The sequence below is a fragment of the Callorhinchus milii genome, unplaced genomic scaffold (genome assembly GCF_018977255.1).
Source record: "Callorhinchus milii isolate IMCB2004 unplaced genomic scaffold, IMCB_Cmil_1.0 Scaffold9, whole genome shotgun sequence".
In the NCBI taxonomy this organism is placed as follows: Eukaryota; Metazoa; Chordata; class Chondrichthyes; order Chimaeriformes; family Callorhinchidae; genus Callorhinchus; species Callorhinchus milii.
The window spans coordinates 21,658,225-21,673,386 of NW_024704750.1; the positions used below are offsets into that span (position 1 = coordinate 21,658,225).

At 50.9% G+C, this 15,162-nt stretch overlaps 1 protein-coding gene across 1 annotated transcript in view; it reads left to right on the forward strand.

Moving 5' to 3' along the window:
• nrxn3a (neurexin 3a) overlaps positions 1-15,162 on the forward strand; it is a 159,821-nt gene that overhangs the window by 24,600 nt on the left and 120,059 nt on the right. Inside the window, exon 6 of the mRNA XM_042338145.1 lies at positions 13,827-14,128. Coding sequence (XP_042194079.1) covers positions 13,827-14,128 — 302 coding nt within the window. The remainder of the gene's footprint in view (positions 1-13,826; positions 14,129-15,162) is intronic.

Consider the following 15,162-nt stretch of genomic DNA (forward strand, 5'->3'; position numbering starts at 1 on the left):
CTCCCTCCCTCCTCCTCACTCACTCACTCACTTACTCACTCTTGCCTCCCTCCCTCTTGCCCTCTCTCCCTCTCGCTCCCTCAATCCCTCCCTCTTACCTCCCTTCCTCCTTCTCGCCCCCGCCATCCCTCCCACTTTCTCTCCCTCTTTCCTTCACTCTTGCCCTCCCTCCCTCTTGCCCTCCCTCCCTCTTGCCCTCCCTCCCTCTTGCTCTCCCTCCTGCCCTTCCCTCCCTCCCTCCCTCTGCTCTCCCCCCTCCTTCCCTCCTCTGCTCTCCCCCCTTCTTCTTGCTCTCTCCTCCCTCTTGCTCTCCCCCCTCTCTCCCTCCCTCCCTCTCTCCCTCTCTCCCTCTCTCCCTCCCTCCCTCTTGCTCTCCCTCCCTCTTGCTCTCCCTTCCTCCCTCATCTGGCCCTCCCTTCCGACATCTTGCCCTCCCCTCCTGCCATCTTGCCCTCCCCTCATCTTGCCCTCCTCCCTCTTGCCCTCCCTCCCTCCCACCCTGCAGCCCTCCCTCCCCCCCCTTGCTCTTTCTCTTCCTCCCCCACTTGCTCTCTCCTGCCCTCCCCCCCACTGCTCTCTACCTCCCTCCCTCCCTCTTCCTCCCTCTAATCCCATTCCCCATCATGACTGACTGCTGATGCCCACTCCCCTACTGGAGCTCTCTGCTCTAATCCCATTCCCCCGTTCTCCCCCCCCCCCCCCCCCGTGTGTCTGTGCCGGCGCTCGCGGGTATAGATTCAGGAAAGGAACCCGATGCAGGAGGTTGAAGAGCTCAATTGGAAATCTTTAACCTTGCGATTGACTGTCGCGGTCAGGTTTAGGATCAGTTTCCGAACACGTTACAGCACTCAACGCGACGCCTCCCTCTCGCACTGTGTGAAGTGTTTGGCTGCCGACCGAAGGTTATAGGAGAGATTTTGCGGCCATCAGTGTGATGGATGCCTGTGCCGGGGAATAAAGTACCTATTTACGCTTTAAGTATGGCGTATTAGAGCTGATCTCTCCTGGGGCAGGAGGAGCACGTATTAGAGCTGAACAGATGTGGGATAAACCCTTGTTGATGATGTTGAAACAATAAGATTCAGTCGCAACTTCAGCTGAGCTGCCTCTTCAGCACAAAGCGGCCCTCCGCTCTGCTCTTCGCTGTACTCCATCAGCGAGGTTCAGTGTCAGTCTGTCGCTTCCGAGTCAGAATATTATGGGAATCCGTGTCTAGGCTCCAGCACAGTGACAAGCGTGTGTAGGGGGAGTCCTGCAGCTCAGTGGTTACAGCACTCGCTTTGCGAGCGAGAGACCCGGGTTCAAACCCCCGCAGGTCAGGGCGAAACCTTGGGCAAGTTTCCTTACTCCACACAGAGCCTAATAATAATCCCTCCAAAACCAAAAACAATAATAAATTGGTCATTTTCAATCCACGACTGTTTGTGGGACATTGCTGTGCGCAATTGGCTGCCGCGTCCGCCCACAAATATACAGTCAATTCACTTTACAGTGTGTTCTGTGAAGCGCTTTGGGACGTCCTCCCAACGTGAAAAGCGCTATATCAAATGCAAGGATTATTATTATTATTATTATAACAGAGTGCTGGATTGTCGGAGACACCGATTTTTTGGAAGAGACATTAAACTGAGCTCCCTTGAAGTGTAGTGAACTGCGTTTTGTGGGAGAACTTGGCAGCCAACAAGGAAGGGAGCGCATGAAAGAAAGTGCGTTTGTGAATATGATCGAGAGTGAGGGAGATGGAGCGCGAGAGAGAGGGGGAGCGAGAGAGGGCGCAGGGGAGATGGAGCGAGGGAGAGGGAGCGATGGAGAGAGAGGGAGAGTTTGAGAGTGAGACAGAGGGAGCATTGTGCAACACAATGTGAACAATAAACCAGAAGGTTAGTCAGTTTCCTCTGTGCTTGTCTTGTTGGGATATTACTGCGTGTTTTGTTCCCCTTCAGTGGCTGAGGTATAAATTCTGTGTTCTCAGCGCCAGTCTGGCTCTGGTGAGGAGCTGAACAAAATGGCCCCTGTTCTCCTTCAGGAGATGGAGCCTGTGAGCTAATAATAATACTCCCGGCACTTATTATCAGGTTGTTTAGATGTCTCAAAGTGTTTCACGGAATATACTGTAAAGCGGATCAACTGTGTATTTTGTGATCGCTTTCTGGGGGGTAATAATCTCTCCCAAAAAATCAATCGTGGATTGAGTGACCATTATTTTTTGTGGGCTGTGGCATTATTACCCCCGGGAGCGTGCCAATCGCCTTTCAACCGAGTTCCTACTTACCGCTAGGTAAACAGAGGAGTGTGGAGTAAGGAAAATTGCCTGAGGTTTTGCCGGCCCGAGAATCGAATCTGGGACAAAGAGCGGGTGAGTGGGATTGATTAGGACAGAAGAGCCGGCACAAGACACGATGGGCCAAATGGCCTCCTTCGGTGCTGTATAATTCTATGATTCTCGCTTGCGAAGCGAACGTGCTAACCACTACACTACTCCACAGATTGACACTAGTTTGGGTAGGGGGGAGGGTTGTCTATGTAGCTCTGACAGTCAGCGTTGAATCATTTTTTAAAATATTGACGTGGAAACCCATCGCCATGCTTAGGAGGCTCCAAACCAGACTGAGAGTTCCATGCGTTTCCACCTACACACGGGAATTTTCCTGTGACTGGGACGGAATACTTACTGATGTGAATCTGAATACAAGCCCACAAAAGCCTCCCGATGCGGAAGGCGCTGTTTCAAGCAAGTCGTCGTCTAAATGGCAGCTATCGTTGTATCAAGTGCGAGAATTGCAGTATTCGCTTACTTTTATAAATCGGTCGTCAGGCTCTGTGCGTGGCTGTTTGCGTGACATGGCAGCTCGAAAAAAAAATCGGCCTTCGTGTTAACAGTACAAACACGACACTGCAGCCCTCCCCATGATACACTGAGAGACGACTTGGTCAAAGGCTTACATAGTCCTGTATCTCAGTGGTTAGAGCAGTCGCGAGCGAGAGGACCAAGGTTTGATCCCTGGGCAGGACGAAATGTTGGGCAAGTTTCCTTACTCCACACACACACACCTGTTTACCCAACAGTAAGTAGGAACCTGGTTGTTAGTCGATTGGCGGATCGCTTTCTGGGGGTAGTAATCTCTCCAAAAAAATAATAATAATTTAGGCACTCAATCATAAGAACATAAGAAAAGCTAGATGATAAAAGATCAAGGTCCATCTAGTTCGATCGACTTCCACCTTCCTGACGGTTACATGCACATATGTCCCAAACCATGACTGTTTGTGGGGCACTGCTGTGTGCAATTGACTGCCGCGTTTCGTCCACAAAATATACAGTCAGTTCACTTTGTAGTATATTCTGTGACGCGCTTTGAGACGTCTTGAAGACGTGATAAGGCTCTCTATCAAGTGCAAGGATTATTTTTATTATTATTATTATAGCCAAGCTCTCTACTTGCTGGGCTCTCTGATCTGCCAATTAAACTCACTGAACAGAACAGAGCGCAATAAATGGAGCCTGGAAAGAGTCCTGTAAAGTGGGCAATTAGAAACTTTAGTAGGTTTTTAATTGATCAATAAACCAGGTCACTTTGGAGAGTCTGCAGCCTGTGGGGATGGTTTGAGCCCTCATCCCAGCTTCAGTTCAGCTCCTGCTCTCACCTGTTCCCAGCCTGAGAGACTGACGAAAAGGCACAACTAACTACAAGAGAACCAGCTTTGAAGTTCACAACAACAACTTACATTTATTTATCCAGCTCCGTGCATGTAGGGTGGCGTCTTGCATCGCTAAACAGTGGCGGATCCTGACGCTGAACTGAGGGGAGGCGTAGGTGACTACTCGGAGAGGAATGTCTTCAGAAGTGTTCCGAGGAGGCAAGGCAGAGGGATCGAGGGCCTTCCAGAGTTTTGGGGCTTAGTGGCTGAAAGCATGGAGCGGATGGGACGAAGGACAAGCAGGAGGTCGGAGCCAGCTGAGCGGAGAGGGGTTGGGTGGGGGAGCGGAGAGGGTGTGGGGTGGGTCGGGGAGCGGAGGGCTTGGGGAGGTGCCGGGGCACTGGATTCAACAATTGTTTTTTCCCCACTGAGCCCCGGTTGAGACTAGCAAGCTCAACAACAACAACGACAACTTTCATTTATACCCCGCCCCCCCCCTCACACAGGGTAGCGTCCCGGAGCGCTTCACAGTGGCGGAGAACGACGCTGAGCCGGGGGGAAGGGGGAGGTGACCGTAGGCACGGTCGAAGAGGAAGGTGTGTATATATATATATATATATATAGGCACGACCTGAAGATGGGGAATGAAGGGGCAAGGCTGTGGGATAAAGGAAGAGTGCATGTCCTCCTGAGCTTTGGTCTCGGTACTTTTCATTCGAGTCCGTGGCCTTAATCTGACTGAATAAGATTGTGTTTCTATCCATTATAATCTCTCTGTCCTCGATAATTATTTTTCAAAGACTTACGACCCCAGCTGTACACTGGCTCTCAGCAACACTGGGCACACCGGCCTCTAAACGTTCTCCAACACTGACCTCGCTCCTATGACTCCAACCAGGGTGGACACACACGGAGCATAGGACACAGAGCTTAGGGCATAGAGTGAGGCCATTTGGCCTGTTGCGTCCAGTTCTGGTGCTCACCTCCCTCTGCCCTGTTATAGGTGCCGTCCTTTGGTTGAGACTCCGTGATCCTATCAACCCCACCCTTGACTCCCCATCCCCCAGAGGATGGAGTTCAAAATCCTTGTCCTCGCCCCTTCAAGGCCCTCCACAGATTTGCTCCTTCCTACCGTTGTGACCTGCTAACCCCATATCAACCTGTCTGCTCCTTCTGCTCAGCAGGCTCTGGCCTGCTCCAAGGTCTACCCACCATTGGGGATTGGGCCTTCAGCCTCTCTGCCCACCTTTTGGAACTTGATCCCCCAGTCCCTCTGCCTCGCTCCTTCCCTTGCCTCCTTCAGAGTATGTCTCGACCCTCCTCTTCAACCGCGCATTCGGCCACCCCCCTCCTCTACCTGCCCTCCACTCCTCCTAGTCCCTACCTCCTGACTGTCCAGTGCTTACGGACATCCCAACATGAAAGGCGCTGTGTAAATGTAATTTGTTGTTGTTGCTGATGAGACATGTTGAGCCTTTTGGTTTAGATGTTGAGACCAGTACCTGTCTGTGCCTTGTTTGACGCTCTGGTAAAGAGAAGGAGTTTCTCTCCCGATGTCTCGGGTGCGGATCCCTGACTGTCCTTGAGACGTCCTCCTGACTTGAAAGGCGCTTTGCAAATGTAATTTGTTGTTTTCTGTTGTTGTCCTGACCCACAACAGCTCCCCTTCTCCCCCCACCTCATGGCTGTTTGTGGGGCGGTGGGCCAGAGAGATTTGAAGCCTCCTCAGGGGACTCTGAACTCACACAGTCTTAAGATGAGGATCCAGAGCAGCGCTGGGGTAAGAGAGAGAGAGAGCGCCGCATCGTTGGAGGCGCCCTCCTTCGGATGAGACGTTAAACCTCATTCCCTGTCTGTACCCTGTTCAGACGGACGTTTAAAGATCTACTGTTGAAAAAGAGAGGGGGTTTCTCTCTCCGGGTGTCCTGGCTGACAATCTCCCAGTGTCAGTGCAGTGCTGCAGCTCACGTGCAGTATAGTGCCTCCCGTGCAGTGCTACAGCTCACATGCTAATCACGGACGAGCTAATCTGGCTGCCGTGCTGACAGCACACTGCCTACCTATTACTTCCCAGAGCTCCCTGAGCCGAGCCTCCAGCAGTCAGGGTTAGAGTAACGTTGTCTTTCCATTAGCCACGTTCTCTTCGATCAGTTTCAGTGTAAACGGGGGGGTGGTGGGGCGGGGGGGGGGCGCGAATGGCTGGTTGGCTCCAACATCGTTCTTTCGCCTTTGAGACCTGCCTTGGCGTCCGGCCCAGACGGCGAGGCTGAGAGCGTGTCTCCGGCTGACTGAAGCGTCCAGTGAACTGGGCAGACGTTGCTCAAACGAACAGCTGCTCCCTCCTCCCCCCCGCCTGGCTTCCCCCCCCCCCACAACCACCCGCTGCCTCCTTCTTTGGAAATGGACAAGCCCTCTGGGTCGCTACTCAATATCAATGCAAGTTGTTATATTTGCTCTCGAACCCAGGCCCTGTGAGAGAGCAGGAACATCAGAGAGGTTGGGGTGTAGTGACTGTGTATTTTGTGGAATCCCTTCCCTCCTCCCCCGGAACCGGTAGCAGGTACCTTGCCGCCACTCTGTGGAAACGGACCCCGCTTTCAGTCATCTTCACTCCCCCCCTCCACCCCCGCTTGGCCTCCCAGCCAGCAGCGAGGAGTACTTTGCGACATCTTCCCCATGTGAAAGACGCTGTGTCGATGTGAATGGTTTAGTAGCTCCAACACTCAGTGTGCTCTTTAACTGGCGGAATTGATTTGCAGCTGACTTAACAGCTCAGCGCTCTCGCTCTCTCTCTCTCCCCCCCCACCCCCCCTCTCTCTCTCCCTCGCTCGTGCTCTCTCTCGCACATCCGTCCCACCGCTTTTTGTCTTTCCTGATGGACCCCATTAACTTTCACGAGGTTATTTGAAGAGTTTGGCAGAGAATATTGTGTTTTTTTTCTGACTAAAGTACAGTGATCTCTTAAATTGTCAGTGCTAACGGGGGGGGGGGGGATGGGGGGGCGAGGGTTGTCTGCGGAGTTAAATTGATTGTTGTTGGGGTGGGGAAGGGGGACGCAATGGGAGAGCTGGAGACTGGGGGTGGGGGGAGAAACAAGATGCTGTGACGTGGCTTTGGGTGTGATTATTTAGCGGGATGGAAAGTGAACGATTTCCGAGGCAAGGTCTAAGCCATCAGGCTTCAAGAGCTAAATTTAGCTTCATTTCACCTCCTCCTTATCCAACCCAGTGCCTTTCTGCAGGTGTAATAAGCACCAATTATACCTCTGGCTGAGCAGTGCTTTGTCACTCTGTTTGGAGAAGGGGGTTGGTTATTTTTTCCGCTCTGATTTTTCGAGACAGATTTAGTTGGAACCGGCTAATCCGGTGGGGGGAAGGGGGGAGAGGATGGAGGTTGAAGCTTTGAGATGTGGGGTGGGGGGAGAAAAAGGGTGGCGGGGTGAGGCTTTGAGTTGTATGTGGGGAGAAAGCGTGGGGGTGGGGAGGCTTTGAGATAAGTAGGGGAGAAAGAGTAATAATAATAATCCTTGCATTTGATATAGCGCTTTTCACGTTGGGAGGACGTCCCAAAGCGCTTCGCAGAACACACTGTAAAGTGAATTGACTGTATATTTGTGGGCGAACGCGGCAGCCAATTGCGCACAGCAATGTCCCACAAACAGTCGTAGATTGAAAATGACCAATTTATTATTGTTTTTGGTTTTGGAGGGATTATTATTAGGCTCTGTGTGGAGTAAGGAAACTTGCCCAAGGTTTCGCCCTCTGCCGGGAATTGAACTCACTTGCAAAGTGAGTGCTCTTAACTACTGAGCTACAGGACTCCAAAGTAGGGGTGGCTCAGGCTTTGAGATAAGTGGGGGAGAAAGGGTAGGGGGTGGGGCGGGGGTCAGGCTTTGAGTTAAGTGGGGACAAAGTGTGGGGGTGTGAGGATTTGAGGTGCGGCAGTGGGTGGGGGGCGCGGGGGCGGTGTGTGTGTGGGGGGGGGGTGAAGAGCGCTGCATTGTGAAAGGCACAGATGAAGCATTAAAGCCAAACTCCCCTCTGCCTCTTTCTCTCGATCTCACGGCCAACGATTTCCCCCCACACAGATAGAGCTGATCATTGCCCGGGATTGCAGAGTTTCCCAGTCTGCGTTTGACCTCCTACCAATACACAGTAACTACACCTGATGGCAGTTCCCGTCCGCCACGCGCGCACACCCGTGAGAGATTATCAGCCAGGACAATGAGAGAGAGAAACTCCCTTCTCTTTTCCCAACAGTGCCGGGAGATCATTAACCTACACCTCGAAGCGGCACAGCCGGAGACGTTTTAACGTCTCCTCCGAAGAATGGTGGCCCCGACAAGCAATACTCCCCCCAACACTGCACTGAAGCATCAGCCTTGGGCTGTGAGCTCAGAGTCCCTGACGTGGGATGGGAGGCGGTGCTCGTACCTACAACCCTCCGCTTGGCAGAGAAAGTGCGAGTGGCTGGTGTGCGGGGGTGGGTGCACACGGGTTGGGGGGGGTGGTTGGCAGGAATGGGCAGACGGGTGTTTGAGACAACCTGGAGCTGCAGACTGGGTGGTGACCTGGAGGTTTGGGGTGTGAGGTGTCAGCACTGAAGCTTTCTGTCTCTGGATTCAGCTCGACCGGAAATTCCTCCCTCAGTCGCAGGTTTACATGCAAAATGACATGCTGCGTTTCGCCCACAAAATACACAAGTCAGTCCACTTTACGGTGTATCCTGTGAAGCGCTTTGAGACGTACCATTGACGCAATAAGGCGCTATATCAGCGCAAGGATTGTTATTGTTACGTTACACGCTCGTTTCTCCACGGAGAGGCTATGGCTGAGTGACCTTTTCCACTGCTACAGTCGCTTGGTTGCCTGCACCTGGTTGTTTAAACTTTCCTCTCTGGTAAATGTCATCCTTGACTTGCTCTATTAGTCAGACACTTTATTTCTCTTTCTCTCTCTCTCCTTTTTCTCTCTCTCTCTCTCTCTCTCTAGCCACAGTTTACCTTTCCTTTCCTCCAAGGCTTTGCTCAATTGCTGTTCCCTTCCCTCCTCCTTCGGATGAGATGTTAAACTGAGCTCCAACCCAGTCTGTGCCCTGTTCAGGCAGACGTTAAAGATCGACCGTGGCGCTGTTGGATAAAGAGAGGGGGTTTCTCTCTCTCCTGGCGTCCTGGACGACAATCCCCCAAATAAAATCGCTCGTTGACTTCATGGCTGCTTGTGGGACGTTGCCCTGCGCAAATTGGCTGCCGCGTTTGCCCACAAAATATACAGTCACTGCACTTCACAGTAAAATCCCGTGAAGCGCTTTGAGTGAAGGAGGCAGTCAATTTGCACACAGCAAAGTCCCGTCCCGCAAACAGCCATGAAGCGAGTGAGCGATTTTTTTTTTTTTTCTGGGTGATCGTCAGTCAGGAGACCGAGAGAGACTCGAGATGCCCTGAACCTCTGGAACTCCCCGTCTCAAACGTTCTACCCCCACCCTCTCCTCCCCCCATTTGCCCGTCTTCAGATCGCACCTGTAAGATTTCCGCTTAAATTGTGCCTATGATCATCTCCCCTCCATACTGTGTAAACAGCAAGTTATTATTTTTATTATGGAGTTTACTTACTCCACACATCTCTTGTGAAAGGCGCTATACAATTGTAATCCAGTAAGTAGGAACCTGTGTTATTAGTCGATTGGTGGATCGCTTTTCCGGGGGTAATAATCCCTTCAAAAAATATAATGATAATAATTTGGTCACTCAATCCACGGCTGTTTGCGGGGACGCTGCTGTGCGCAATTGCCTGCTGCGTTTCGCCCACAAAATACGCAGTCAATCCACTTTACAGTATCTTCTGTGAAGCGCTTTCAGACGTCTCAACGAAGTGATGAGGCGCTACATCAAATGCAAGGATTATTATTATTGTTTCAGCGGAGATAAGAAGCCTTGAAAACAAACAGAAGAGCAGCAGTAGGGGTGTGGGGGGGGAAACGACTCTCTGAGTGGCTCTTAATAATCATTAAACCAAACTGGTATGTAAATTCAATTAAATGTCATATGCCCAAAACAGCAATATTCATGAGGCAGAAATGTCAAGTTTCAATTTGTTTAGAGAGGGTTTTAACTTTCACACATCGTGAGCTGCCAGCTTGTAACAATTGATGCATTATTAATGCGTCTGTTTATACACAGGATACACGCAGCTCAGTTAGATGGGCCCCTGGATAGGTGGGTCAGTGAGCTGCAGTTTGTGTGAATGTGTGCGCAGTACCGTGGAAATTCACAGCGCAACAACAACTTGCACTTACACAGCGCCCTTCACGCGGGGCAGCGCCCCAGAGGGCCTGAGCCCGATGCCGAGACGGCGGGAGTTGACCCTAGGCACGGTCAGAAGGCCACTCGGCCCATCGTGTCCGTGCTGGTTCCTTTAGGAGCAATCCCATTTACCTGCCCTTTCCCCCCACACACGCACACACCTGTAGCTGACTCCTTTTTCACGTATTAATCTTCAGGTTGTCCGCAAAGTCCTCCACGTTACAGCACAGCGATATGAGGCGACGGAGGGGCTAAAATCTCCCGCGTTCATTATCTTAGTTAATAAGATGTGAAAAGTCACAAACTTCCCACCTAACTTTGCGTCACCGCCTGCTGCCCTCTACCCTGGTTGCCAGTTCTCAGTGTGTATAATGACCGCTAGATACTGGTTGCGCACAGCCATGTCCCAGTGCGGGTGGTGGAGGGTGGCAGCGGCTCATCTCGTTATCCAACGACATAATAAAATTAACGATGGTTACTGCAGTGAGCGCCTGAGAGAATCCTATTTGCGTTGTAATCGCTCTGCCACAATCTAATGGGAAATCACATTAGGGGCTGATTAGTGGATTATTTTAATTGTATTAAAAGGGCAATGCCCTTGTAGGTGGGGGTGAGGTGGGGAGCAAGGCCAGGCATCAGCAATTCCACCTGGTCTTAGCCACAAGACCATTTTGAAACAAAAATTGAGGAGAGCACCAGAGATATGTCAAAATCTGTATATGTGTAATCAATTAATGATATTACCACTCATAATAATCCTTGCATTTGACATGGCGCCTCGTCACATCTTCGAGACGTCTCAAAGCGCTTCACAGAATATACTGTAAAGTGGTGTAGTAACTGTATATTTTGTGGGCCAAACGTGAGACAATTCGTGGGAAATGGATGGATTTGACACAGGGGCCTTTCACACCTCTACACACTTCACAAAGTTTATAAGCTGTTCGAAGGCGAACAAGGCAGCCGGTTTGCGCACAACGACTTCCTCACCAACAGCCGTGAAGTGAGTGAACAGTTTTATCTGTGGGGATTGTTGGCCAGGGAGCGAGAGAGAGCGAGAGAGGGAGAGAGAGAGAGAGAAAAACTCCCTTCTCATTTTCCAACGGGGCCGCAGGATCTTTTCTCTGTCCAGGTGGATGTTAAAGATTCACTGCGGCGCAGTCTGCAAAGAGAAAGGAATGTGGGATTCTGAACTCCCGTTGTGTGCTCCGAGCAGGGCTTTAGCTGTTAAAATAGAGGGAAGCAAAACAGCCCTCCGATGAAGTAAATTAACACAAATGTTACTGTAAATATTTAATGCTTCCTGGGAATACAGTTTACTTTTATATCATCGTAAAAGGCAGCTTCAGGCAGCTTCTGATAAATCTCAAGCCGCCTTCTGCAAATTCCCTCCACTGTGTTCGTTTACTGTTCACTCGCATTCACTTTCCTTGTCGTTACGACTCCTCCTCCGCAACTCGCCCCCCCCCCCCCCGCTGCCCGCTACCCCCACAACGCCCAAACTCTTAATTGCTTGGGGAGAATTGGAACCCGCTGTTTGACACAGACGGCCTGGCTCAGACCCTCACGCTCTTGCCCCAAGTCAGAAGATTGTGGGATCCTTAATGTCCACCTGCACAGGGCAGACCGAGAGGGAGTAAGGTTTAACGTCTCATTCGAAGGACGGCACCTCTGACAGCGCTGGGTTGGAGCGTCAGCCTAGACTGTGTGAGCTCACAGCCCCTGAAGTGGGGGATCAAACCCATAACCTCCTGACTCGGAGGCAAGAGCATGACTGACTGAGCCACACGCTGCCAAACAGATGAGAAGTTAAATCAAAGTCTTTCTTTGAACCTCTATATATTGTGGAGTCCCGTAGGGTAGTGGTTAGCACGCTCGCCTCGCAAACGAGAGGACCCGGGTTCGATTCCCGAGCTGGGCAAAACCTATACGAGTTTCCTTACTCCATAGGCCTCTGATTGCTTAGCGGTAAGTAGGAGCCTGGTTGTTAGGCGATTGGCGGATCACTTTTCCGGGGGTAATAATCCCTTAAAGAAAAAAAATGTGGTCGCTCAATCCATGACTGTTTGCGGGACACTGCTGTGTGCAATTGGCTGCTGCGTTTCGCCCACGTCACTTTACAATGTATGGAGTGCTTTGAGACGTGTTCCAACGACGTGATAATAATAATAATCCTTGCATTTGATATAGCGCTTTTCACGTCGGGAGGACATCCCAAAGCGCTTCACAGAATATACTGTAAAGTGAATTGACTGTATATTTGTGGGCGAACGCGGCAGCCAATTGCACACAGCAATGTCCCACAAACAGTCGTAGATTGAAAATGACCAATTTATTATTGTTTTTGGTTTTGGAGGGATTATTATTAGGCTCTGTGTGGAGTAAGGAAACTTGCCCAAGGTTTGGCCCTGACCCCCCGGGATTGATCTCAGGTCTCTCGCTTGCAAAGCGAGTGCTCTAACCACCGAGCTACAGGACTCCAAAGAGACAGAGTGAGGGGGTGAGGCGGGGGTGGGTTGGTGTGTTTGCTGTGCAGTAAGTGAGGATTGAGGTACCAGCTAAAACCGCCATTTCAGGAGGTTTTTCCCCTTTAAACAAAGCCCTTGTGTTTATTGTGGCCTTTAGAGCAGCTGTTTGACCTGCGTCTTGTCGCTCCCCCACTCTGGCTGGGATCAAAGCTGCCTGGCTCCGTGCCTTGGGAATGATTGTTTGGCATTTCGCTGACATTTATACGGTGTCCTGCTCTTCTTCCTCTCTCCGGGTCTCCCTCTCTCTCTTTCCCTTCATCTCTCTTTCCCCTCGCTCTCTCGCTCCCTTTCGCTCTATGGCTGTTTGTAGGACATTAAGCGCCTGTAACTTTGAGAACATCTCAAAGCACTTCACAGGCGAGCGTAGTGACTGTGCTGTGAGAGGTGACATTAATAAGGTGTTTGGTTCACATTGCTGTGGCAATGGAAAAGGGTAAAGCGTTGTGTGTGGGTTTCACAAGAGGCATCAAACACTTTTAACCCAACCAGTTTGGTTAGTGGTTGAGATGTTGAGTGGTTGAGATGTGGGTCCGTCAACCAATCGAAAGGGAAGCCTCAAAACTTCATTGCCTTCATTTAAAACTTGGAGCCTGTACGGTTAGGAATTGCTCGATGAAAAAAAGACCAAGGTCTATCTAGGCTTTCTACAATAATGGAGGGGTCGATAGCAATTAATTCTGTGTGGATTAGTCTATAACCTTACATCCAAACTTGCCTGGTTCTTCCAAGCATCTGACACTTAATATATGTCACATTTCAAATTACTCATATACATTGCTGTATCCCAAAATATGGTCTATGTTGATCTTCCCCCCCCTCCACCCCAAGGAAGTGCCGTCCTTCGGATAATACGTGAAAGGCGCTGTGTCAAATGCAATGATGATTATTGTTATTATTAACGATCACAAGGGCTTTGAGATGTTTAATCAATAATGAGATGCTGCATCAAATAGAAAGATTATCACCGACTCAAAAGGCCAATTCAACTGAATCTGGGTTGTGTGTCAGCCGGTGGCTCGGTTGGTGGATCACGCTCTCACCTCCAAGTTTGGAGGTGGTGGGTTCCATGTTGGGGGGCACTGAGCTCACAGTCAAAGCCTTAACGTTCCAGCGCAGCACTGGGGAGAGCGCGCCCCATTGTCGGAGGCGCTGTCCTTCGGGGGGTGAGACGTTAAACATCACCCCCTGTTCGTGCCATGTTCTTTGCCTGTCCGGTCGGGGCAAGGGGGGGGTGAGTCTATGCGCTTGGTGTGTTCCCCACATGTGCTCGGTGGTTTACGTCCCGCCCCACAGCCGGGGTGGGGGGAAATTAAAGGGGACGCTTGACCGATTAAAATAACCCTTCCCTGTTGTTGCAGCCCGGGAAGACAACAGCGCGACGTTCCGTGGCTCCGAGTACCTGTGCTACGACCTGTCTCAGAACCCGATCCAGAGCAGCAGCGACGAGATCACTCTGAGCTTCAAGACGTGGCAGAGGAACGGGCTGATCCTCCACACGGGTAAATCGGCTGATTACGTCAATCTGGCGCTCAAGGACGGCGCCGTCTCGCTGGTCATCAACCTGGGTTCAGGCGCCTTCGAGGCCCTGGTGGAGCCGGTCAACGGCAAGTTCAACGACAACGCCTGGCACGAAGTCAAGGTGACACGCAACCTGCGACAGGTAATGGCAGGGGGCGAGGGGACAGCCACCGAGCCGGTAAACATGAGCGAGTGGCAAAGGGCTGAGGGGGAAAGGGGGAGGCGGGGAGCGTGTGCTGGGGGGGAAGGGGATTGGGACAGACACTGATGAGGGAGGGGGTGGTGCTGGATATACAACCGCTCACCGTCACTTCAGCCGCAGATACAGATCTTGCGATCAGCCCACTCTTTCTCTCTCTCTCTCTCTCTCTCTCTTCCCCCCTTCCCCCCTACACACCACTCCCACTCTCCTTTTTATCCATGGAAGAATTTTGTTGTTTCTTTTAAATCGGCCTTCGGTATTGCCTGTGCGTGTTTTTAATTGCCCGCCTCTCTCTCTCTCTCTCTCTCTCCCCCTCTACCTCTCCCTCCCTCTCTGGATTTTGTTTTGAGTGGGTGCATGTGTGTGGGTGGGGAGATTGGTTCAGTTTCTTCCTCTGTCCTGCCCTTGATGGAGTGGGGGTGTATGAGGAGGAAGCGAGGGAGGGAGGGAGGGAGGGAGGGGGACGGAGAGAGGAAATTACTGGTGACATCTTGCACTCAGATTTTTCTCGTCGTATCTCTTCTGCTCTGTTCCGTTTGGCTGTATTTAATTTTTTGGATGCTCGCTCCTGATATCTCTCGCTGTCAGTAATATTACTCATTGTTTTCCCTTTATAATTTTTATATATATGTTTGTGTATATATAATATATATAGAGAGAGAACTATACCTGCACTAGGTATAGTATAGGTGTATATATTATATATATTTATATATGAGAAATAATCTTTAAAGCCATATTGTTTTCTCATCCCTTTGCTTTCCGCCAAGGCGTTGGAACATCTGCAGGGTCCACACAGATACGAAACCCCTTCCGCGTCTCCCAGCCCCCGACCCTCCCTTTGGGAACGCTTAAAGTGTCTTAAAATTGTCTTAAAATTTAAGATCAGGCGGAATTTGGGGGAAAATCTTGATCTGGAAGCCTTTTTTTTCTTCTCTCCGAATGAGACGTTAAGCTGTCTGCATGTTCAGGTG